The 25,994-nt window shown below is 40.7% G+C and overlaps 1 protein-coding gene across 4 annotated transcripts in view; it reads right to left on the bottom strand.

Annotated features, from left to right (window-relative positions):
* Positions 1-25,994, bottom strand: part of SHROOM2 (shroom family member 2) — a 142,422-nt gene that overhangs the window by 48,913 nt on the left and 67,515 nt on the right. For 2 of the 4 annotated variants that reach the window (XR_003571925.1, XM_027890250.1), the window contains exons 3-5: positions 18,396-18,527; positions 10,413-13,038; positions 8,374-8,477 (exon numbers count right to left, since the gene is read on the bottom strand). Coding sequence is in view for 3 of the 4 variants with exons in the window: in XM_027890250.1 (XP_027746051.1) it covers positions 8,374-8,477; positions 10,413-13,038; positions 18,396-18,527 (2,862 nt within the window). In the remaining variant the exon portion in view is untranslated. Of the gene's footprint in view, positions 1-8,373; positions 8,478-10,412; positions 13,042-18,395; positions 18,528-25,994 lie in introns of all 4 variants that reach the window. The other 2 variants (XM_027890251.1, XM_027890252.1) reach the window with 1 other exon arrangement.

Raw genomic sequence — 25,994 nt, 5'->3', positions numbered from 1 at the left:
GCAAATTTGCTGATGATGGACTCAATCCCCTCATCTAAATCATCGATAAAGATGTTAAACAGGACTGGTCCCAGCACTGATCCCTGGGGAACACCACTGGTGACCGGCTGCCAACTGGATGCAGCCCCGTTCACCAGCACTCTCTGGGCCCGGCCCTCCAGCCAGTTCCTGACCCAGCACAGAGTGCCCCTGTCCAAGCCATGGGCTGCCAGCTTTTTCAGGAGTATATTATGGGAGACACATTTGTGATGCTCTCAAAGAACCACACATCTCTCAGCTCAAGCAGCCTGAAAGATTTAAAATGGTCAACAAGAGGAAGAAAAAAACTTCAAGTGGGACAATACATCATGCAACTTCTACCTTGATCCTGAGGTATGAGAAGAATCTGGTTCCAAACTTTACTACTTGGAGAGCAACCCTGTGCCAGTGGCCATGTGTACTTCGATAAATCATTCTTGAAAGATCAAGCATCCACACTGTGGTATTTGATTTTGAAAAGGGCATTTACATACAGGAGATGAATATTTTTAAAAAGAACAAGCCAGATGGTACAATGCTAAGAGATAACATGCAACTGAAGATACAATATATGAAACTCAGGGAAAATGTGTAACACCTACCAAAACACCCGACCACTCCTTTCTTTCCCACTCACTGTTCCCTCCAAAGGTTGAATTAAATAGCAATTAAAAGGACATCCACCAATGAACTAAAGTCCTACCCAAATGAGGAAAATCCAGAACTAATCAAACTAATCAAGCAAACCAGATGTATAAACAAATAAGATAAAAAAAGCTTAAAAAAAGGAAAGAAAAAGCAGAGGTACAAATCCTTATGGGTGTTAGAACAACAACAGCAACAAAAAAGGCACTTTTTCAAACACAGGTATCTGTTTCAAGCAGATTATAGGGAAAAAAGTATAGTAGCAAGAATACAAAGCACATAAGGCCACAGCAAAAAATGGACATGAACTCCCCTTCACATCTCCATGAGCAAAGAACAGCCTATGCAGGAATGGTTTTCAGATGCTGCACATCATTGAAAGTGGGCAGTCATTAGTTACTTGGACTGTATGACAATTACCCTAAACTTCCATACATGCTGAAATAGTAGCTGTGGTGCACAACTATCCTCTGGTAACTGGGCGACTGCTTGAGCAAAGTGACACCTGAAATGTTTGGGAGGGAAGGTGTGAGGGTGCTGAAGAGAGACAATGAGAGAAAGAGAGCAAGAATAAAAAAAATATTCATTACGAATCTGCAGAACTTCAGAACCATAAACTTAAGGAAAGAAGTAGAAATTTTATGAAGAGACTAAGCAGCTGCACTAACTAGTGTGTAAAAATGACAAAGAATAATTGGACTAGTGCAGAAAAGTTGTGTCTTGGATGCATTAATAATCTTAGAGTCACTACACATATGGACAACAGTAATCTGGAAGACAGACTTCAGATTTTTAGAAGATTCTAAAAGAGACAATTAAAATTTATCCTTATCAGAGACTTTTAAAAATTTGACTGTCATGAGACAAAGTCCTCACTTGCCTCATCACATCATTCACAGAACTGGTAAGATCCAGATGATTTACAAAAGGGGCAAAAAAACAAGATGAAAAGAGTTGCTGCTATGAGAAAATTATTCTGAATAATAAAGACACCAAACTAAGAGTTCCTATCATTGAACGAATGGGCCATAAAACAATAGATGAAATTCAGATTTAATAAATGCAGAGTAACCCAGAAGACAGCTTTTCCAATGCTTCACCAACAGATACAATGATGTATAACTGAAATAACTGCTATGCAGGAAGGAAAAGCTGAATTTCACAGACTGTGCTATGAACATATAATCTCTGTACTTCACAGCATTAAAAAAACAAAACCAACCAACACCTCTAAAATAAAACAAAGGTGAAAGATGGACAGGCTAACAGAGGCTGGACAAGATACCCAGCAGCACGGCTCCTCATTTGCCCTAGTTTTATGTTCCCCAAGCATCTCCTGCTGGTTCAGTTAGAAAAAGAAAACTCACCTAGGCAGACCTTTGGCCTCTGTTCTTAAGCATCAATATCCATCATGTACCAGTGATTCAAGGTAACACTGTCTCAAAGCATGATATTTATTTATCTGTGTTAGTCACATACAGCTAGTATTGGGAAGACATAGTGGTTCATGGCAATGAAATTTGTACTATTTACAAGTACTCACAGAAATCTAAGGAAGATGAAAGCTGACAGGGCACTTCTCATATATGAATACATGCTGTTGGACTCTCTCTCCTCTATATGCATGGGAAGAGTCACAGTAGTATTTTCCCGTTTTCAGACAAAATAGAAACTTTGTAACAGCCCAGACTGTACTACATCATTGCCAGATGACACAAACAATGATATAACTGGAAAAAAAAACTTGTCTGAAAGATGCCTTAATAATCCTCATCTCATGATAAAAAAATTGTTAAGGACATAGACCTGCTGAACACATCCAGAGGAGGGCCAGGAACACCTCTCCTATGAAGACAGGATGAAAGAGTTGGGATTGTTCAGCCTGGAGAAGAGAAGGCCCCATGGAGACCTTATTGCAGCCTTCCAGTACCTAAAGGGGGCCTACAAAAAATGTGGAGAGGGACTTTTTACAAGGGCATGTAGTCATAGGACAAGGGGTAATGGTTTTACACAGAGAGGAGAGATTTAGATTAGATTTTAGGAAGAAAGGGTGAGGGTGGTGAGGTACTGGTACAGGTTGCCCAGAGAAGCTGTCAATGTCCCATCCCTAGTAGTGTCAAGATCAGACTGGATGGGCCTTTGAGCATCGTGATCTAGTGAAAGATACTCTTGTCCATGGCAGGGGGGTTGGAATTACATGGTCTTTAAGGTCCCTTCCAACCCAAGCAACTCTATGATTCCAATGTAAACAAAAAGGGTTTCAGGAGCTCACACACTTGAATTATCTTTTAATAGCTAAGAGCCTGTGAGCGTGGACATTGGCTCTTCTGTACTTCCTTCAGATGACAACAAATAGCTGCACACAACCTTCTGGAAAGGGAAAACCGCAATTTTTAATTTCTTTTTTTTTTTATTTCCAACTTCATGCAAGAAGATGTTTTCACATGCAAATTCATTACCATTAGGAATTCAGATACCTGAAGCATTACTTCAATCAAACTGCTATGTTCAGGCTACACAGAAAGCATGTTTTCTTCTCCCTTTAACTGAATACCTAACCTTCCTCAAACAAGAGCACTTAAACATTTAAATAGTCCTTATTTTACTAAAACTGATTTAAAAAAGAGAACACTTCACTTTAAAAGCTCTTCAATAAAATAAACATAGAAATTGATAGTACACTGAACATTTGCTAAAAAAAAAAAAAGATATATTTTTATAATTTGTTTTCTACAAAATACTACTTGTTAGGTCATTCCACACTTAATAAGCTGATATTTATTTGCTTTAGAAGAATTAATGTGAAAAATTACATCAGTTGTAGGTGAAGTGTAGAGAAGTTAGACTTCTTTTGCAACAGAAAATATTGAAGGTTGTTAACACATGCATGAAAATGTTTGCCAAAGTAATTTTTTCAGTGATTTCTAAAGAAGCAGTTGCACAAGATCATACTATTTCTTCCTCATGAGGAAAAGGGAAGAGGGTGAAAACATTTTGCTTACATAGTTCTGGCAATGTCTTTGTAAGTCCTGCAATGACTGAGACATACTTGCCCCGCAGTGTTTATTCCAGAAGAACTTCTCAATTTGACTGTAGCGACATATATAAAGTAAATGACATAAATGAGTAAAGTAACCTCATGGGGTTCAATGAGGTCAAGTTCCAGGTCGTGTACCTGAGTCAGGGCAATCCCAAGCACAAGTACAGGTTGAGAATGGATCAAGATTAGCCCTGAAGAGAAAGACTTGGGGGTGTTTACGGACAAAAAGCTCAATAATGACTCTGCAATGTGCACTCCCAGCCCAGGAAGCTGAACGTGCCCTGGGCTGCATCACCAGCAGTGTGGCCAGCAGGGAGAGGGAGGGGATTCTTCTCCTCTACTCTGCTTTTGTGAAAATCTATCTTGATTACTGCATCCAGCTCTAGGGTCCTCAATGGAGGAAAGACATGGACCCGTTGGAATGAGTCCAGAGGAGGGCCACTAAGTTGATCAGAGGGCTAGAATATCTTCCAATCGAGGAAAGGCTCAGACAGCTGACACTGTTCAGCCTAGAGACAAGAAGGTTCAGGAGGGCCTTACAGTAGCCTTCTGCTACGTAAAGGAGGCTACAAGAATACTGGAGAGGGACTTTTCACAAGGTTATGTAGTGATAGGACAAGGGAGTATGGCCTTAAGCCGAAGGAGGGTAGGTTTAGATTAGATATCAGGAAGAAATTCTTTACTGTGAGGGTGGTGAGGCACTGGAACACATTATCCAGAGAGGCTATGGATTCCCCATCCCTGGAGGTGTCAAGGACCAAGCTGGATGGGGCTCTGAGAAACCTGGACTAGTAGAAGGTCCCCTGTCCATGGCAGGAGGGTTGGAACTAGATGATCTTTAAGGTCCCTTCCAACCCAAACCATTCTAGAATTCTATAATTCTAAATAAAGAAGACAAGTTTTAAATAGCTATATGGTACAATGCCTGCAAGCAGAGTTCTGATCAACTATTTAAGCAAATGGCCTTCTTGCTACATATAAAAACCCCCAATCCTTCAAGTCTTGCATTTCAGTAACTAAGTTCCCAGTTAAGCTGATACTAACAGTGTATATTGGTACTATATTAATTTGAGACCACAGTAGAAAAAAACAAAACCAAACAACAGAATTTAAAGCTATTGGAGTTATGAAAAACTGTGTCGTTCCTAAGAATACTTCCAATTTCTAATTTATTTTCCAATGTCTATTTTATACATTCTATCATTGTACACATGAGAAACTAATTTTTCCAAGTGTGTACTGTGGACTGTTGAGGAGTTTTCCCCCACTGCTGATTAGTCCTCGTAGATATGTAGCCCCAACCCCTATAATGGTAACAAACCAGAAAAAGCTAAGAGAAAAAACTATCAAAACATGCATGTATGTTTTATACGTGTGTATATACATACAAACATCCATATATGTATGACAGATATAAACACATATGTAAATGGACTACTAGCCATTCGTAAATTCTTTTCCATTTGACTTGATTCAGAAGACATAAGATCATTCATGCTCCTGTGTTGCTGAAGGTCTTCTTTCTTCCTCCCACAATAATTTGCTGCTGCACCACCTGGAGAGCATGGAGCCTAAATATTCAGCAGGTCTTGAAAAATCAGTTTCCTTATGAAGAGCCTAATAAAGAACTTGGGAATCTCTCCATAGGCTCCTGCTTCTGGCTTGTCAAGAGGTTTTTCTAGAATATTACACTTGGGCATTTAGGTCAGCTTAGGCATTAAGAATTTATTTTACTTTGGTTTTGTATGGTAAAGGCTGTTCCTCCATCTTCAAGAACTCAACTCAAATAGGAGTAACTACTAAGGTATGAAAGAACTGAAAGCAGCATTTTATAGTGTTTAATTAGAGTTGAGTCATGCCACAGTCCTACATTTGACATGCACACACTCTTGCACTTGACACCTCTTAAATGTTGAAATACTTTCTGTGAGCTGTGATCTCATATATCCTTTTTCACTTTTTGAAATTATGTAACTTTAACAGACATCACAGGAACAAATTAATAGAGCTAGAAGTCAAACTAAAGAAACTAAACAAAAGCAATGACTGTAAACATCTCTAGTAGCAGATGGCAACCTTAAGAATTAGATCATAAAGCACAATTCTTTTGATGCAGAGTAACTTTTACAAGTGCATGTCATACTGCAGGAAGCCAGAGACTACTGGTCAGAGCAGACTTTTTCGTCTTTAACCTTTTGAAAGTCTGTGTCAGTTTAGAAATTCTGAAGACTTCTATAAGCAGTATAAGTCATTTTACAAATGCAGAAAGAGAGCCATGTTTAAAGAAGCGCAGACTTTACATCTGTAAAAAGATAAGCTTTTCTAACTAATTTGAAATAGAAAGAGTAGCATTGTTAAAAATAAAAAAGCACCAATTTTTGTTTTACAGATCAGCAGAATAGTATAATGCTTTTAAGCCATCCTAAAGTTAAGAACGTACATAGAATCACATTGAACCTCAGTATAAAAATACTCATCTCATGTTAGATAACTGCTGGTACCCCTGCAAGTTCATAACAAGAGCGGTTTGGTTCTTGCATTGGAGATGATAATGGCTGCTATGGACCAATACTTTCTTTTCCTACAAAAATAATACCCTAAACTATTAAATACTGCAGTTCAGGAGATGTTGCAGCACTTTTAAAATGGGAGATGAAAAACCTGAATTCATTGGAAAGCACTCACTAACCTCAGAGGAGAAAAACAGAGCTCAAAGATGAAAGAGGTTCACAAATAATCTTCATCAACTCAACCCCTGCACATCTAACCCCCACAAATGCTGAAGGGCCACTCCCATGTCCTGCCTGGTCACACTGGCTTTGGTAGTACAAAGGCAACCATAGCACACAGTAGCACAAAATAACAGCTGCCACCAATTTATTCCAAACCCAGATTTTAAAAGGAAATATTAAATATGACCACAGGAAAGACCTTAGGCTTGGTTACTATTCAAGTTCTAGAATATACCATGAATTAGATAGATTTACTAGCCATTTGTAGATTGCTAGTTTCCAAAAATAGAAAACTAAATGCCTTTAGGGCAGCTCAGAAATCATAAAATCAATTCATGTCATCCTGAGTCCAGTTCCTTTCGAGCACAAGAATGCCTTGTTAAAAAAAGAACACATGGAAATGCATATTCTTTCCCATAGTGCAGCCATTCATCATCACACGGTGGTAGTTCACAACACAGGAATTAAATGCCCAAATGAGGGATTCTATTTTGTTGGCTTTTGGAACACAGAAGGCATATCAACCCTCTGCATATCAGTATTGAGGAAAGACTGTGAGAGAGACCATTTTACAAAACCTCCTGTAGTACGGTAAAATGGCCAAATGCTACATTTGAAACTGTACATCAAAATACAATTTAAAAAAAAAAAAGTTGCTGCAGCTGGTGCCCAGTCACGTGATTTTCACGGATTCCATGATTATAAAGCAAGAATTGTGCTGCACAAACACTGCTAAAATGCTGGCGTACGAGTATTATTCCCATGCTTTTGTGACTCGGCTTCAGCACTGGTGGAGGGAAATCATTTTACTTGTCAAGAGATGCTGCCTGCCTACAGCAGCTTGTCTGCTCCCGGCTGGTTGTGCTGCCACCTCCCCCTCCCTGCAGCCCATCGCCCTCCACACGCGTGCGCACACGTTCACACCCTCCTGGGCTATTCATTTTGAAATCACTATGGTAAGTACAAAGGGCTGCAAAAAATTAGAAAAACTAGCAGATGGTCTCTTCAGCTGAGCCATAAGCAAGGCAAAATACAATCGTATAAACCCACAAATAAATACTAATTTTTTACAAGATCTTATGGTCACGATTAGCGTTTGTGTTTGCTAACGTTCATAATTTCCTCTCCCCTTGAGAGATAATTGCCACTTCTAGAACCAAGGAAAGCCCAAAGAAGTTCTTTTTCCTATACATAAGTTCCTTCTGTTACAAAACCAGGAGCTGTCAGAGCTGGTGACAGCAGTGTGTGCACAACCTCAGCTCAGCTGCCACATGCCACTTCAGCAGCCGCAGTAGTATCAGCGACTGCTGAAATCGCTGCTCACACCACAGTGGGCCAGGAGGGGGGCAACCCCCTGCATGGCAGTTCTTTAAAGGATTTTAACTACATTGTACATGCAGCCCCTACGCTTGAAAAGGGTCCAAAAACACTGTACAGTTTTAATGAGAGACAAAGTAACAGAGAAAACTGGAGCTGATAAAACGGAAAAACAAATTTTAGTGGCTCCTATTCATGTACAGCATTTTGCAAAGGCACAAGAAAAGTCCAACTTACAGCACAACTGTGTTCCAGTTGCATTGTCTTTGCCAAGGATAATACAGAAAAATTCTTTTGGGAAACCTCAAGCCATCCCCCAAAAAAACCTGTAACTATTGTTTCATACACACAAATAAGAATCATCTACCTCTGAACAAACTGTAATATGCTCAACACTCGACAGTTTCTTCAAGCTCGTACTACAGCCCTCAGAAATTTGGTCCCAAAATTAATTCTATCACGCACATTGAAGTATGTGGGGAAAAGGAGAGAAACAAGGGGAAAAGGCATTGCAGGAACTCTGAAATCATCATAGCAAAATTTCCAGTTTGGGTTAGGAAAAGATCAGATCAGAGCTGTCAAAAATAAATCTTTCAAAGACAGAAATTAAGAAATACTTACCTTACAGTGCAGTTCCTTTCATCCAGTTTGTTGACTCTAGAGAAAATACACTCCCCATCTTCCTTTAAATCTTCTGCTTGCCTCCTTACTTCAACTGAAACTTCCTAGAAGTGGTTTATAGTACAAGTAAGAGACCAAGTCATCGTGTTTCAGACTCTTGAAAAATCTATGATTATGGAACCTCTTATTTGTGGGTTTGCTCTGTTTGAATATACATGAAGTCAACAGCATAGCATGTTTGAAACTTGTTTGGTTTTAAGCAGTTCAGTATGCTCTGTGACCTCTTGCACAGCACTCCCGACCTGGCTGTGCTCAGGTTACTGCTCTGTTGATCTACAGAAGAGTTGAACATTTATATAAAACTCTTGCAACTTCCATTTGGCAAAGAAAAAAAAAATATTTAAAAAAAAGAAGTTACAGAAGAGCTGCTCACATTTTAGAAGATGCAAGTACGCACCAGCTTTTGAATCCCCGTGCGTGTACTTTAGTTTCTCAGTAAAACACACAACATTGCTGTTCCAGAATGTTATTATCTCACTATCTTCAAACAACCCCACCCAAAGCATAGCTTTGCATTACAAACACTGAACCTACAGGAAATTTAACTGCGCATTAGCAATGGAATAATCTGAATCATATATGCAAAACAACATCTTTATTTACTTCAGTCTGTTGTAAGTATCTTCAATGCACTTATCACCATATTTTCCAGGTGCCTAAACAGGTGTCTGCTTTTTGCCCCAGGAGGCCTATACTGAACTTAAAGGCACTGACTAATAAACCAGAAATGCACGCTGGGAATAGATGATATGATTTTTCTGCTGGGTAGGCAATTATTTAATAATTTAGTGAATTTAATTTTCAAAATAACTTCCAGGTGAATATTTTCAGTGCTTGGAATCTCTACCTTAGTAAATTATCTCCATAGTTAAGTCTGCACATAGAATTCAAAAATAACTTGTGCAAAACTTAAAAACGCAAAAAAACTTACAGAAAGACAGCCCACAACTTTTAGAGATCAACATTTTTGTTTCTTTTTGAGGTATTCTCATTTTACTCCAAGTCTACACGCACACACACACACACACAGAGGTGACGTGTGTATGCATGCAATGGTTTTAGCAGCAGGGGAAAAAAGGAGGAAAAAATAATATACACAACTCCATTGTTTCTAATCTTTTCTTGCATAAGGTGAAGTTCAACACAAGTTGAATACACTATGACTCCTTGGAGATATCAGACAATCTTGTAGCAGCTTGAACAACATCTTTTAATAGAGAACTAAAGAAACTTGGTTTCTCTGTTTACTTGCAGTGCCACCTGCCAACCATTCCCCGGCCTGCTCAGTTAAAAATTAACTTAATATTTACTTGCAAGTTGAACAGACATTTGGCATCTCTCTAAGGAATAAATGTATAAATCTTAAATCAAGCAAACTGACATAAAACACTAAGTAGTTTCATTTGTTGCTATAGTGTAGCTTTAACATTAGCAGGTATATTTGTAATCTCTAAACTTTATTAGTCAGAAGTTTTATCCTATGTAGCTTTTGCAGCAAGCAAATTTAGAAGAGGAAATCCATGGAAACTATTAGACCATTAACAAAATTGGACAAAAGTACATATTATTTCTCTTAGCAATATTCTTCTTCATAGTTTCAGAGAACTGAAAACCTTAAAATGGGGAAGTCAGCCACATCAACAAAAAAATAACTCTGGGTGAAGATTGCTTTGATCCACCTAGATCTCTACTGTAAAAAAGAGGATATTATTCATACACCTTGTTTTCTTCCATCTGGCTACAACACACAAGAAATTACTTGATCTAATTGCTCTTGTGCAGTAAAATATTTGATCTTCCTCATTTTATTTACGAGAGCTACCCACAAAATTTATTCCTTTTCTGACCAAAGGCAAACACCAAATTAGATTGCATTCCTAAAGTGGAAATTTTCATAAAAATTCTCTTTCCCCCTCCACACCTCTCCTGTCCCCCACTGCCTTAGGTAATTTAAAGGATAATGCAAAAGACACTTGTACCTGCTTGTAGAAATCAGTGGAAGGGGATGATCTAGACCTCTCATGGGTGTATTGGGATTTCCCACGTTGTTCATGGCCTGCATCAAGGATGTTATCAGCTGAATGGTACCTTCCTGATGTCCTTGGCTCTATTGGCTTCCGCTGCTCCTTCCATGATGCCTCATACTCTGCAAAGGTTCCCAGGCGCTGTGGCTGTGCAGATTTCACAATCCAATCAGCAGCCTTATTGCTGCTGCTATGGTGAATACTATCTTTTGAAACATGAGCAGTTTCAAGTCCAGCAGAGGCCACTCGACCCCTTCTCCCATACCACAACTCCTCTCCCTCTTGTCCACCACGAGCTTTCCTCTCAGGCTGTCCCTCTGCTAGACCATGGGGAATTGGTTTCTGTGATGATTTTCTAAATGTAGGTTTACTTGTTTCTTCAAAAAATTTCCACCTGTCTGCAAATGAGCCCAGGGCCTCTTCTGGTATATCTGGATGACAGTGAGCATGACACTCATCCTCTGACATCCCCACCTCATTCATCTTCTCCGGTTCAGAATAAGACTTCAGTTTTTGCTCTGTTGTGAACCTCTTCCGGGCTCCAATGCGAGAAACATGATGAGTGCCACTCCCTGTAGGGTTCGGTTTAGCTTGTGTAGCCTCAAAAAATCCAGACACATCTTCAGAAACCAAAGCCAATAATGAAGAGTTGTGACTATCAGTTTTCCGCTCAGGTGACCGGGGCAGATATTCAGCAGGGCTGGGCTCCAAGTCCCGACGTTTGAAGGATGTTGCCCTCAGAACCCTGGCCTGTGCTTCCTTGAGGTGATCTTTGTAGGTGCTGGTAAAGTTTGTGTCTGAGGAGGTGGTGACGTTCTCTGCTGAATCTGGTTTCCAGGTCTCATTGCACTCCTCCGCTTCAGATGACCCTACTAATGTAGCAGTACTTCTACTTTTCTGCAGCTTTGCTCTTCTCATTTGGATCTCATTTCTCAGGGTAGTTGCAAAACGATCACTCCTTCGTGCCTGTTTAGACAAGTGAGTGTCAAATGGGGCCTGTCGTTCTGTTACTGCTTCTTGGTTGCTGTCAGACTGCTTTTTCCCTTCCTGAGCTAAAGAGTGCAACATTGGGGTCTTCTGAGGAGAAATCTTGCTACTCTCATCTTTACCCCATCTAAAATCTTTCTGAGAGGATCTGTTTTCAGTGGTAAGGACACAACCCTTTACATACTCCTGCTGACCCTGCCTAGTTTCACTTTCCTCAGAGCTGCTCTCACAGTTTTTCTTTTGTCCAGACTTTTCAGTATGGTTGGGTTTTTTAGCTTTTTCTGTTACATCCCACTCTCTGTCCGCCAGGTAATGACTACTGTTATCACACCTTTTCAGTGAAGATTCAATAGATTGTTGAGGTAGATAGTATTTTGGGGTGTGGGTCATTGTGACAACTGCAGGATTTTCATGAGGTCCAAGCAATACATCAGTTCCCACTGCAGGTTTCCAGCTGTCATCCTTGAGTTGTAGTGGCTTTGAGCTTCCCTGAGCAGGCTGTTTTGCTGTCACACAATAATATCGACTCTGTCCAGTGTTTTCCACCTTCTGTTCAGCAGCACTGTTCAAAGAGGAAGTGTTGAGCAGGTTGGCTTGGTTTGGACTGCAGCCATGAAAATGATCTGTAGATAACTCCTGAATGCCACTGTAGGACAGATAATGTTGCTGATCTTTAGGTGCAGCTAAGACTCTTGCACTGTGAAAAAAAGTGCTTTCATCGCTGTACTGGTGCTGGTGGTGGTAAGTGTAAGCAGGTTGTGCAAATCGAACGTCGGTGCTGGACAAAGATGACTGCAGTCTGTTCACAGGTCCTGCATTACTATTGTACCTTTCACCAGCTGAAGAAAAAGCATGTTCTGAACTGAGATCGGATTTATAATTTGAGTTGCTGATCCTCCTGTCACAAGCTCTGGAGAGACGCCGCTGCTGCTCCAGAGTTTCCAAGCCCCAATCGTTCCTAGGCTGAGATCGGTTCAGGGCTGAAAAGTGCTGCGTGCTGGCACCCTCTGAGTATGCAGGGCCATGGGTTTTCTCATGGCCTTTGGTAGCAGCAAAGCTGTCACTACGAAGAGGTGGGGGTGGGGGGGGAGGAGATGAAGACTTCTTCTTATCAGGAACATACCAGACAGGCCCAAAACTGGATCTTCCAGAGCTAGTGAGCTTGCTATCTGGGTGTTCCTCTATTCTAGGACTTTTGTTGTTCTCGTATTGGATGGGAGTTGGCAAATACCCAGGTTTGTCCTCTATTCCACTGCTGTCATTCAAAAACTGGCCAGACTTGCTTCCATGCTTAGCAGTCTCCCAGTGGCCCACTTTGTATAGCATGTTCTCTGTCGAAGAAGTGTCTGTGCTGGACAGAGTGTGGTCAGGGGTGCTAGAACTGGTGGAGAAAGACCCATAGGCTGAATCCCGCTTACTCTGGCTCCCTAGATGATCAATGCTACTATTAGACCTTGCAGAAGAAAGTCTTCCATACTGGGCTACTTGTGGAGTGTGGTCCCAGCTGTCCATACTTCCCAAAGAGCTGAATTGGTCAGAAGTGCGATATAGACTTGACTGATCCCACGAGTTTGACAGGTCATGAGAAGAACAGCTACTGTAAGAAACGAAAAAAAGCATCAAAATAAATAAACCAATCAAAAAAAGACACAACTTATATATATAGCCACCCATTTTAATAACATTGGTTAAGATCCATATGCACAGGAGTTAAGGACAAACAACCTAATAAAATTGAAAGTTTGAACACAAAGTCAACTCTGCCACTGATTCAAAGCTTGAAATCCTACTAAGTCAACTTCCCTATGTAAGTTCACCAGTAAGTAATATGCATTCATCTTCTTGAAGGTTTCCCTCTCTCTTGTTGATTTTGCTGACTTTGCCTTTAGAAAAATATAGTTTGAGCTCCATTAGCTCCCTCTTTCCCAGAACAAACATCAACTTATTTTCCAGGCACCCCAATTCTTCCAGCTATTAATGTACTTCCCTCTTCATCTCTGTAGATGTCACCCTAAATGTCTTCAGCCCATAAAGTTATTCCCTTGTTATAAAGTTATTCCCATAAGTTAAATCCAAATCTGCCCATTCATTTGATATTCTGACTTTTAGGCAGAGGTTCACTAAATACATTTGTCTCAAACCCCACCACTTCTGTTGTGAGCCTGCATATGCAGGCTTATCAGTGTGGTTTCAAACCAGTCTCAGGTTGATACCCTTAGAATAATGTAATTCAATTCCACCCAGTTCCACAACACTGACAGGAAAACTTCAGGAGAAGATGCCAGAGCAACATAAGCTCTGCATGACCAAAGTTATACTTCTGACCTTCCTGCAAGAACCCTTACTGCCACCAGTTTCTCCCTGCCACTCTTTCATTTACAGAAACATCATCTTTGACACTGTACTTTCTCTGGGTCTTTTACCAAGGACACTATTCCAAAATCTTGCTGCTTCTCATCCTTTCCTACCCAATGAGTTCTCCATTTTCTTTCATTTCTTTTCTCTCTCATAGCATCCATCTCCTGTCAACCCAACACACTGATGCTGAGGCAACAGTCTTCCCAATTATTCTCATCACATCTCCCCATTTGAACTTCACTGGCAGCTCCTCCTGCTTTTATGTACCAAATTCAAATTCCTGCCCTTGCATGCAAAGCCTCTTGGTAGAAATTCCCAGAATTATTCTACTTCCCTACAGCTATAATTACATGAAGCATCGATCAAATCCAGTGCAGTAAAGAAACCTGTGAAAGCTAGCAATGAAATTAGATTAGTCCACATAAAAAACACAAAGACTTATACAGATGTTTTCTTCTGTCAAAAAATATTGCAAAGGTCAACTCAGCAGTTCTCTGGAATTCAGTACTAACAGGAGAATTCCTTTTCCCCCCTTTTGTGGTCAAAAACAATGTATATGAAATAAGATATACTTTATGCTTATATTCTAAAAGCATTTTATTATCAACATACAATAACACTGGCCTTCTCTTGCGGGGTTTTTTGTTCTTTCATTCATTTTCAGCATTTAAAACATCTAGCTGAATCCCTAAAAAGGTCTTAAACGTCATCTTAGGTTGATAGACTGTTTCATGCAAAAAGTATCTTGGTCATTACTAGGATTTCCTTTGCCAATGAATAATGCAAGCCAGATATTACTAAGAATTGTTGACATTTACCCACCCTCTTCAGCACTAAGGAGATTATAGAACTGTTAAGGTTGAAAGAGACCCTTGGGATCATAAAATCCAACCAGATACTTGGCATTGATTAAAATAAAGATGACACTTGTGCAGGGAAGCCTCAATTTACGAACTACAGGTCTCATGTAAATCTGTTGCTATCACATGTGCAGCAGAGATCATCAGTGTAATAGGTCAAAGCCCTGCCAGAAAACGCCAAATGGAAACCCAGCAGATGCAACAAATACTTTAAAGGAAGGATAAGCAGATTTCTGATGGCATGTTACTGCAAAGCATGGCCTCCTGCAGGGCAATCCTCCTATGAACCCTGACATGGAAGTTAAAAAGCCAATTCTCTGCCTGAGCCTGGCATCCCAGGATACCCTTCTCTCAACAGCTTTTTTGGAGTGGATTCACAAGACCATTGTGGATTCACACTGCTGGTCAAAGTTCGGCAAGTGAAATTCAGAAATAATCTAAAAACACCATCCTTGGCCACTTTGGCCAATAAGCACCTCACCCAGCCCTGGGGCATGAGTTTCTGCTTCTGGGCCCTTACAGAAATGACATCATCTCACTAAATCAGACCACATTCAACTGCATGGGATTATAAATCAGATGTACCTGACCCTAACTGCCCCAAAACCTCAGTTTATCATCATCATCATCATCATCATCATGGCTAGGCTTCGTGAACGAAGATTTGAGAGGGGCTCTACCCACGCTTGCTACAAGCGCGCTGAACCTCAGTTTAAGCAGCCTTCTAAAAGCATAATTGCCTCACAACCACACCTGTAAGGCAAGAACAAAGTAAAATAGGTTGTTGGCTGCAACTGTACAGCCAAGGGAACAGAAAAAAAATAAAGCCTGTAGGGTCCTCTATTTTAGTATATCCTACTGGAAGAAAGCGCAGGGTTTAAACTTTCAACAACTTAAGAGAGCTCATATACACCCCTCCCAGAAAAGTGCGCTCAGCCTTAGTTTAGGATGGGTTAGGAATAAAGTCTGTGTCCCTGTTGTTAAGGTATGACCTCTGTGAAAAAGACTAAAGACTCACAGAGGGAAATGAAGACACCAAAAGCGTCAAAAGTTTTACCTCTCTAGCCTTGCATGAGAGGCACCTAGACTTAGCCTAGTGCTCCCAAGATAGCTTACAGTTTTTGAATTAAAGTCACACGATAAAACCCCCCCACATACAGTGCTGGACGAGAAGGGCTGTGCTCCAGAACTACTCTCTCTCCTATATACAGGCTCTTCTGGTTTGTCTGCCTTCCTCTAACTTCATCCACCTTCTCAAAGGTTCAAATTCATCAGGCCACCTAAAAAATCCAAACCATCAGTACCAACCAAACAGCAATAAAAAAAAACCCAAACGCAACCCAAATCAAACTGCCTACCTTAATCTCTCACCTATCTAGATAGTAAGGACAAACTTCAGGGGTCTGTTTTGGCCAGCTGTGCCCCATTCCACCAACACAAAAATTCCAGGTATATCTTGCTTGGAAGAGAGCAAAAGCATCTCTCCCTCTAAATGAACTCCCCATGTTTTACAAGCGATTTTGTGAATTTTCACACTCATAGAGAGAATGCAGGCAGGCACATTCAGAGATTTTAGGCTGTGAATACCAGTCTCAGATGCTTAGCTCAAGGAAGGACACGAAATTCCAGAAACAGCTCAGGGATGGGATGCTTGGGCTAGAAATATCCCCTCCTCGGGCTATTTCCCTTATCTCCTTGCATACGGATGCTTTCAGCTAGTGATTGCTGTGCCTCCCGATCAGCTCGGTGCTTCTCTGTTTTGTGAATTGTACTTTAAAGTGGGGAATCCCTGACACTGCTCACCTCTTTCTGCAGATCAACCAGCTCAAAGAAACCCCCTCTGCAAGTCTGATCCTCAAAAGACCCAAATCCTTCCGCTGCCATTTTGGGAATGCAGGGCCTCTTGAGCAGCTGCAGTCTGAAACCAGCTCTGCCACTGAAACTGTCTTGGACAACAGACACCAGGTCTGACAAAGCTCCCCAATACATCACCTTTCAATTGGGCAGCACAGGCAGCCAAGGGGTTCAGGATAGCAGTGACCTGGGAACCCTGCTATTAGACTGTGCTAAAGCCACTAAATCTTTGGTCAGCATCTGAGAAAAAATGAGAAAGAATTTTCCCTTCTTATTAATATTAGTCTACCAGCAATTTCTATTTCTGATACCCCCCTCTCTTCCTTAATACATACAATTTCCTGACCAAACCTCATTTCAAACTGGCCTTGAACCAGTATTTTTTTTTCCTCTTCCAAGTATTGGGGCACACCCAGCTCCTATCAAATCACACCTCGAAACACGTGTCTTGCAGTATTTTACTTTCACAAGGTACAAGGACAACCACCAGGAAGAGCAGGAAGAATTTACTGATTTACAGCTCAGTTAGAAGACTCATTAATAGTAGAAATACTCTTGAGCTATAGTATTGCAATGAGGAACACAGTAGAAGTTTCTGAATTTTCTTTCTGTGTACAAGGACTTCTACTGTCTTCAAATCTATAAATCTAAATCAACCCATCTACACGACATTTAAACACAAACTTTTTATCAGAGTAAGCCAGCAGCAACTATAATCAAGGATTTGCTAAAACTTCTGCTAATACAGTATTACAAAAAACATTTAAAAACATTTCTGCCTAATGTTAACATTGATACTTTATTCAAGAGCAGACAGCAAGTGATTTTAAAAACAGCACGAAGCTTCTAAAGAAAACAATGTAAAAACAACTGTAAAAATGTAAATAATGCTCTTTTGTTTAGACCACCACAATAAATTAACATCAAGAAGTAATGATGGACTATGTACAGTAGTCAGTATAGAAAACAGAAGTCTACTTCCCAAACTGGGACTGTAAACAAGACTCATTTTCTTTAATGCTTGGTGTAACTACGCCCCAATAGGAACTGAAAAGTAAAGAGTAACAAAAAGAAAAAAACCCAAACCAACAAAAAACCCACAACACTCTCCCCCCCCCCACCAACAAACAAACTACAGCCAAAAAACCACTTGTGAAATGCTAAAGAATGTCATCTATGAGCAGGAAGCAAAACAAGAACCTGTAACCAGGCACAAACAGCCATGACCCAAAGATTTACAGTTGCACAGCTCAACCTGCATGGGTGCTAGCCTTTCTCCCTTAGTGTTGAACAAGACCTAACAGATATTACGGTGCTTTAAACAGGGACTGAAAACCACTGATCTTATTACCTCTCTACACAAGCAAGATCCCAGGTGTAGGGAAGATCAGATTACAGAAAAGACAGTTTAACTAATAAACCCAATAATATCTTTAAGTCCAACAATAAAACATTCCACACCCTCCCTTTAGAAAAAGCCCTTTTAATTGTCTGAAACAGTATTTTTCAATTTCTTCTCCCTTTCCTATTTCACTTTATGAATGTTAATTTTGAGGGTTTCTTTGCCTTAGGATTTTACCGGTGGACATTGAAAGGAAACACAGAACAAAAAGCAGAACGTTTTGACTGCCTAAAAAGATAATTTCTTACCTTTCACTCATATGCATGTATGGCATACTGTTTCTGAAATCCACTCATCCACATGTCAAACTTCCCAAACTCCCCCTTTAAGCACTAAAAGCACAGGCAAAACTAAAGAACTATAATACAACAATTCTGCTTTTGTTGTTTAAAAAAAAAAACCACTCAACGACATGACCAACATTATTATTGTGTCACTGTTAGAGCTTAATGTGTGTAACTTTAAGCAGAGACTCACCTTGCATGATAGCGCGAGTGCCAGGCGGCGCAGGCATTAGACGAGGAAAGGTGTGACGTGGCTGTCTCAGGCTGACTTTCCGTAAATTTGGTTGCGTGCCAGGAGTGTGGCCTACAGGCTAGGTCATTTCTCCTGAAAAGAAGAGAGGTAGAGTGTACCAGTTTAATGCAAACAGTTCAATAAGGTGATTACGCGGCAAAAAAATCTATCACGGTAGTAAAATGTTTCACAGGTAGGACAAAGGCATAATGACTTGAAAGGACAGCAAAACTTTCTGCATGCACGCCAGTTTGAAAAGACATCACCATTTATTCAAAATGCCTGAGATGCACTGAAATGCCAGTACTCTCCAAGGTCTGTGCTTGGGTAGTTTCTTGGATTTGTGGGGGTTTTTTGTTTCCTTTTTTTGGTTTGTCTGCTTTTAGTTTACTTTTTTTTTTTGGGGGGGGGGGGGGGGGTTTACAATGCACAGAGGCAGGTAAATACATTTTAAAGTATGACACATATCCAGAGCTTTAATAGTTAAAGCTAATACTGAGACTTAGGACTTGTTTACAACTTGACAACAGTAGGGCTTTGGTAAGGTTTTACTGTAGGTAGGTGCATATGGGAGGAGCTGGGAAGAAAAGTGGTAATGACAGGAAGGATTAAAGCCACATATATTGTTTCATAGTAATAGTGATATAACTAATCATTTTAACTCCAGCCAAGTTCTGCTTCAGCTCTTGAAATGTTTAGCACCCCAGAAACGTGGGGGGGGGGGGGGGTTTGATCTGAGGTTTTCTGGATTTGTTCTTTAAAGATTACATCTCAAAAACAATTCAGCAAAGCATGTAAGTTCCACAAATATTTACTTGGATATCATTTCCAAGCATACGTGGTCACTTAACTGAAGAGATCCCTCCTAAGAAGTGCAACAGTAAGTCGTTAGAGCTTTGCACCTTAAAAACTGTTCTGCAAAACTTCTCCATGCTCCATACTCCTCTATCCCTTCCTTCTATTCAGGAATTAGTAACAACAGCTCGCACTTCCTTCCAAGGACTTGCTCTTGGTAACACCTCTCAGCACTCATAAGTGCATTCTTTTTTCCCCCCAAGGTTAAATAAACCTCCTGGGTGGAATCCAGCTCCTGTTTTAGTGAGCAGATGCCAAGTACAGGCCATTTGTCTAGACCCTCTCAGTCATCTGGGAACGAAGCAGGAACTTCTTTGAAGGTAATTCATCCTGCTCTTCTCCTTGGCTCATCCTGGAGGAAGTGTAATTTAAAATTTAGATGAGGTATTACGTTTGACAAATCCCATCCTTCCAAGTCAGAGTCTGAAATAAAGGCTTACAGGACCTTAGTTCTTGAGAATTTTTTTAACACACTTATGTTTTCACAAAATTTATTCCTTCAAGGTTTAGTCATTTGTCTGAGTTACAGAAGTAATTTGCTACACTGAGAAAGTGTTCCCTATTTTCAATCTGAACTTTAAAGGTAGTTCTACTTGTTTTTTAACTCATTCCCCCTTTTTATAAATTTGAGTTACCAGACAGCCACTGGATTTAGAGACCAAAACTAAAGCTCACTGTAAACCCAATATCTTTGAAACAGGTCAAATTTGAGTACATGGCTTTTCACAGTACATTCATGAAGATCTGAAGAAATCAATGACGAATTGCCTTTCCAAGCTTTGCATGCGGGATCACAAAAGGAGAATAATAATTCTACAGGGAAACTGTAATTTCAGTCACTAAAAAAAGAAGTAATTGTTTCCATAAACAAAAGCCTACTCTTCACAGCATGACAAAAGAGAAAACAGTGAAGCAGAGCATCACTATGTTGTCCGTTTTTGGTAGGACATGTTATTCATAGAGGAGAGGAGCCCCAATATTCTTAGTGCAAACAAATGCAAAGATTCTGCTCAGCTATGGGATGACAAGCTCCAGAAGGTCCTTGTGTGCTATGAGCCCGGGTGCAGGTATGGAAAACAAATCATATCACTGTTCAGCTGCACAGAACATTGAATGTTTTTTCCCCACCACTGCTCATTTCTAAGGTGCTGACACCAACTCAGCGAACTAAAAATACCTATAGAGCATATTCAACAGACATCTTAGGCATCAATTCAGCTAAAAAGGTTTATCTGTTATGAGACAATTACTTTTCTATGATGCACAAGACTAGAAAACTAGCACAATACAAGCAGCATTTGGAGCATAAGGAACACAGGGTTGGGAAGAGGACTTCTGTGACGGTTTGGGCTTGGCAAATGGTAGGAGGAATCCAATCACTGGGAAGAAACAGAAGGGATGCACATGTAAAGTCTGTACTGTACCTCATGGAACTTCTCAAGATCTTCATAAGATAGTTCCTCGCTACATGAATATCATTTTCAGATGGCATTTTCTGTGCTACAATATCCACCACCACTTTCATCCTCCTGAACAGCCAAGCAAGGGGAGGAACAGACTGGACTGAGTTGTGACATAAGGCAAGCCAAGTGGACAAAAATTTACAAATTCTGTTTAATGTTTTGTATTTGTGCACACACAGATATTTTTGAGAGGTTTAGGGGTTTTTTTGACGTAATTGTCTCAATGGTCTAGAAATACTGGTGGGATACCTAGAAGGTAGAATCATGTAGACATCTGCTTTTGTTGTGAAGTTCTGTGCACACTAAAAAATGCTTTCTGATGGATTCTCAACATTTAACTACAATTACTATGTCCTGCACTTCAAGAAACAATTTTTTTTCTAAAAAGTGGAGTGCAGTATAAATATCAATTCCAAACCTTAGCAAAACAGGTAGAAGGACAAGAAAGAAAAAAGATTCAAAAGGGGAATATTTTGCAGGCAACTAAAGAAGCTGGAAGCTAAGCATTTATATTTTAATGTAATAGCTCTGTACTAATTCTGAGTGACAGAATGAGATCATCTGAACCTACAACCCAGAAAACCTCTAGCATTAATGGAAGCATTATTAAAAGCATTTCACTGAAAGTGTCTTTCCATCAGTGCTTTTATAGAAGCTGCTGGAAAGAAAATGTTGATAAGTATTGAAGAAGATACATTACAAAGGAAAAAAGATAAAAGGCTAGCAGATACAGCAACATAGGCATTTATTTCCCCAGCACCACCTTCAACAACAGAATTTGTTTCATTCTTATCTACCAAACAGCACCTCTGTTGTAATCCTGTCATACAGGGTTTTGCATTTGGAATAACCAAAGCAAAAAGGTGACAGGCATTTCCAGGTAGAAAACAATCGCTAGAATTTATTTCATAGAAACACAGAATGGTTTGGGTTGGAAGGGACCTTAAAGATCACTCAGTTCCAACACCCCACTCCACCCCCCCCCACCCCCGCCACGGGCAGGGGCACTTTCCACTGGTCAGATTTCCCAAAACCCCACCCACCCTGGCTTTGAACACTCCCAGGGATGGGACATCCACAACCGCACAACCTGTTCCAGTGCCCCACCACCCTCACGGTAAAGAATTTCTTCCTAATATGTAATTTGTCTGTTAACGTTTCATTCCAGCCCCCTGCTGAATCGGCAAAGGGCTGACTGCTGGCTCACACACAAGCCTGAGGCTGCACCTTTCGCTGCAAGCAGCGGCAGCATCACACAACAGGGGCTGTATGTGTCGTAGTTCTGAATCAAAAAACTGGGCTTTCATTCCTTTTTAAAGGAAACCTTTTGTTATTTCTTGTCCTTACGCTGCCCCAAATTTACCGACCTCTATGATCACATTTCACATTGAATCTATACCATTCTTCAAAATGGCTGAGTTCGTCGGGGGAGGGAGAGGCGGGGGAGGAGGAAACCCGTTTCGCCTTCGCCCAAAAGCCGCCCACCCTTCCCGCGCCGCCCTCCGGGGATGTGGCATCCCAAAGCCGTCCCGGCGGTGCCCTCCGGGGGTGCCCCATCCCGAACCCAGCGCGGCGCTGCGGGGCAGGCGGTGAGGGCGGCCCCGCAGCCCCCGCTCCCCCTGCCGGCCGCGCCCTCAGCGGGCAGGCCCCGGCACGGGTGTCCCGAAATGCCGCTCGCTGCGGCCACTACCGTGCTTACTCCTCGTGTTGTTCAAGCGTTCCTCAGGCCGTCAGAGCGGCACGCTGCTCTGTGACCCCGGAACGACACACGGTAGTATTTTTTTCTCCCTGGTGGCTGCAGAATTCCGCTCCCCATCAGCAGGAATCATTTCTAGCCAGGGCTCCCCGTAGCACATCTAACTCGAAGTGGGCATTAGATGCCAGCCCTTGCAAATGCAGTGTTTCCTACTGTTCATCTGTATCACCTGTGCCAGGAAATAAATAATGGAATCAATCAAAGAATGGCCTGGGTTGGAAGGGACCTTAAAGATCATCTAGTTCCAATCCCCCTGCCACGGGGAGGAACATCTTTCACTACATCAGGTTGCTCAGAGCTCTATCCAACCTGCCCTTGAACGTTTTTAGGGATGGGGCATCCCCAACTTCTCTGAACAACCTATTCCAGTGCCTCACCATCCTCAGAGTAAAGAATTTTTTCCTAACATCTAATCTAAACCTACTGTCTTTCAGTTTGAAGCCATTCCCCCTGTCCTGTCACTACATGTCTTTGTAAATAGTCTCTCTCCATCTTTCTTGTAGGCTCCCTTAAGGTACTGGAAGACTGCAATTAGGTCAGCCTTCTCTCCAGGCTGAACATTCCCAATTTTCTTAGCCTTTCCTCATAGGAGAGGTGCTCCATCTGTCTAATGAACTTAGTGGCCCTCCTCTGGACTCACTCAAAGAGGTCCATGTCCTTCCTGTACTAGAGATGCCAGAGCTTAACGCAGTACTCAAGGTGTGGTCTCACCATAATAAAACCTGGGTTCAGGCAAAAAATTCCAATTTTCTAATTTAAAAGGAAGGATCAGTCAGTGGCTTCTGTCAGAAATGAGCTGAGCCTACAACTGAGCTGAGTCTGCAGAAGCATCTATTCTCTTTTACTCTTCCTGTTACATAATATCAGCCCTAATTATCTGAGTTAAAACTCCTGTAGCAATTATTTATATTAAAGATTCTTTAAAAAAATATATTCAGTTTTCAGTCACTTAAATTTCTACAGAAAGCTGCAGACTGCTGTTTCACAGTATAGTCCACGTGTTTCAAAGAATACCCCGCAAACACCAGAATTAGGGAACCAGTCAGTGCAGTGACACTGAACAGCAGCTATCAACATAAAACTATTCTTCCTTCATTCACCACAATGCAAAACAAGACTTTTCAGCAGTGCAGCAAAGCCTCTCTCCAGCACTTTATTTTTAAAGTAGCCCAAGTTCACTTTTTCACAGTTGCAGCAGGACATCCAAACTACTGACAGTCATTTTAAACCTTGTCTATAACCAGGAATTTATCCCAATCCCAGTGTAACTGGCTGCAAGACATGCCAAGGATGCAAGGCTAAGGAAGCGCAGAAAGGCTGCAAGCCCTGAGATAAAATGGAAACCTGCACAAGCTTAAAGGTCAAATGCACAATTCATTGGCATTCTCAAACAAGAAACACTCTCAGGCACTGCACATACTTTTAGGTACAGCTCACAAGGTGCCCTTAGGTTATTTCAAAGCCAAATAAACCAAACCATGCTGCACTTGTTTGTCCTACAGAAACATATGATCACTTACAAACAGTGCTGCCCCATGCCAGCCATGCAAGTCAGCGATCAGGGTTTCAGCCTTTGGGATGTTCTCAGCAAGCCACTCATATATTGATTTTTAGTCCACATAGAGAAAATGTCAAGAATTTGTAGTGACAGCACAGATGCCCTTGTTTGTCTGCTTATAAATCCCAAACAGCTTCATAGTTCTCAGCTTTCTCACCTCTCCTCCTTTACAGTAACACTTAGGCCAGACATACCAACACTTCATTAACAATTTTTTTTAATAAATCTGTATGTGCAGCAGGAAAAAAAGTCTTTCCAATCCACATCTTTTTTTGGTTTGGTGTGGGTTTTTTTTTTGTTGTTGTTGTTTTTTGTTTTGTTTTTGTTTTTTTTTTTTTTTTCATTTTGCAGTTTACCAGTCTTGTGCTCAATGGAATACACTAGAAGACCAACATATAGTGCAATTAACTGTGTATGCAAAAGGCCACTGTAAATAAACTACTAAATCACTTAATTTATTAAAAACATTATTTGGATTTTTTTAGTGTTCTGAATCCTTGAGAGGAAAAAAAAAGGAGGCTGAAAACCACCATGAAGCTGCCAGTTACTCACACAGGCCTCAAATAATAAGAAATTGACAATGTCACTCTTTTTCCTTCCAAAAATTCTTCTATGTATTTTTCACTGCAGATTATGAAGATCTCACCCAACTGCCTAACCTGGGAACTCATGATTTCTCTAAAAAGAGGAAAAAATTGTCATTTGGTCAAAATGTCTTCCTTCTTGCTTCTTATCCTCCCTTTAAATAGACAAACAACATTCCTTTCTATAGAGTCATCTATAGAGTACCAAAGGAGTCATCACCCTACACAGACAAAGACATTAGGTGTTCTCTATCTCAGACAACCACATTCATGAATTCAAATTACTTCATGCTATGTTAGTCACCACAGGCAGATCTACCTGCCAGGGTAATACAGGAATGAAGCATCTGAAATCTAGCAAAAGACTAAGGTCCAACAGCAAAACTACATAAGGAATAGGAACATTTCTTCTGTCATTCTCAGTAATTAAATACATACAAGAATTATCCTAATTTAGGCTAAAAGAGTTGTTACCAATTCCATTAAAAAGCTTTAGGTTAAGGGCAATACAATTTCCTGCTCCTTTCCCCTTGCCATTTTCAGTGTTGTCCTGCCTCCCAAAACAGAGGTGTGTCTATATCTCTGGATGTAACAGCAAACCAAGAGAGGACAAAAGACTCAAAACTTGAGGTTGAATACTTTCTCTGAACACAGTTAATTTCCCGCTTTGTTTCTTCTTTGTTTATTTAAAAGTAAAGGAAAGAGGGTGGTATATATGTGTAAAAGAACATGAAAAGGAACAAAACCACAGAAAGCCCCCCTGAAACTCTTCATGCAGCAATTGCATATTAAAGGATTCACTCAAATTTTAAAAACTCCCACAATGCATTTTGAAGTAAACCTTCACTGTCTGTCACTCATATCCAACAGAGATGATTCAAAGAGGTTTTATATATATATACACACAGACACATTCACATATCCCTCTATAGACATATGCACAGATATATACATATATGCAAAGTGACTTTTTAGACTTTTCTAAATCCAAAATACTCCTACAATTTTTCTGTCCAGGTTTTGCACTCCAGCTACTGCTTTTTCAGTCTTCCAATGTACCGAAGCATTGCTAAAACCTGACCCATAATCCACTTTACAGTTCACCTCTGTGCTGCCTTCTAGCACATCACAGCCTGAGCAACTTGGTTCCCTTTCTGTAAGGCTGTCCTACTGCCTTTCACTCAGATTCAGCCTTAGATGTCCCAGCTTCCTACTGTCCTGTGGCTAGACAGCAGCAATTTAAACACTTTTGCTAAAGTATACTCTTTATCAGCATTCAGACTGTCTATCCAGGAGAGCCCTAAACATCCTTTCAAAGAGGGACAGTCCGTACAGTGACTGTCT

Source organism: Empidonax traillii, unplaced genomic scaffold (genome assembly GCF_003031625.1).
Source record: "Empidonax traillii isolate 1590-97213 ecotype Southwest subspecies unplaced genomic scaffold, ASM303162v1 scaffold282:size975252, whole genome shotgun sequence".
In the NCBI taxonomy this organism is placed as follows: domain Eukaryota; kingdom Metazoa; phylum Chordata; class Aves; order Passeriformes; family Tyrannidae; genus Empidonax; species Empidonax traillii.
Note: the sequence above shows the minus strand (reverse complement) of the source record. Positions and strands in the feature narration are given on the sequence as shown.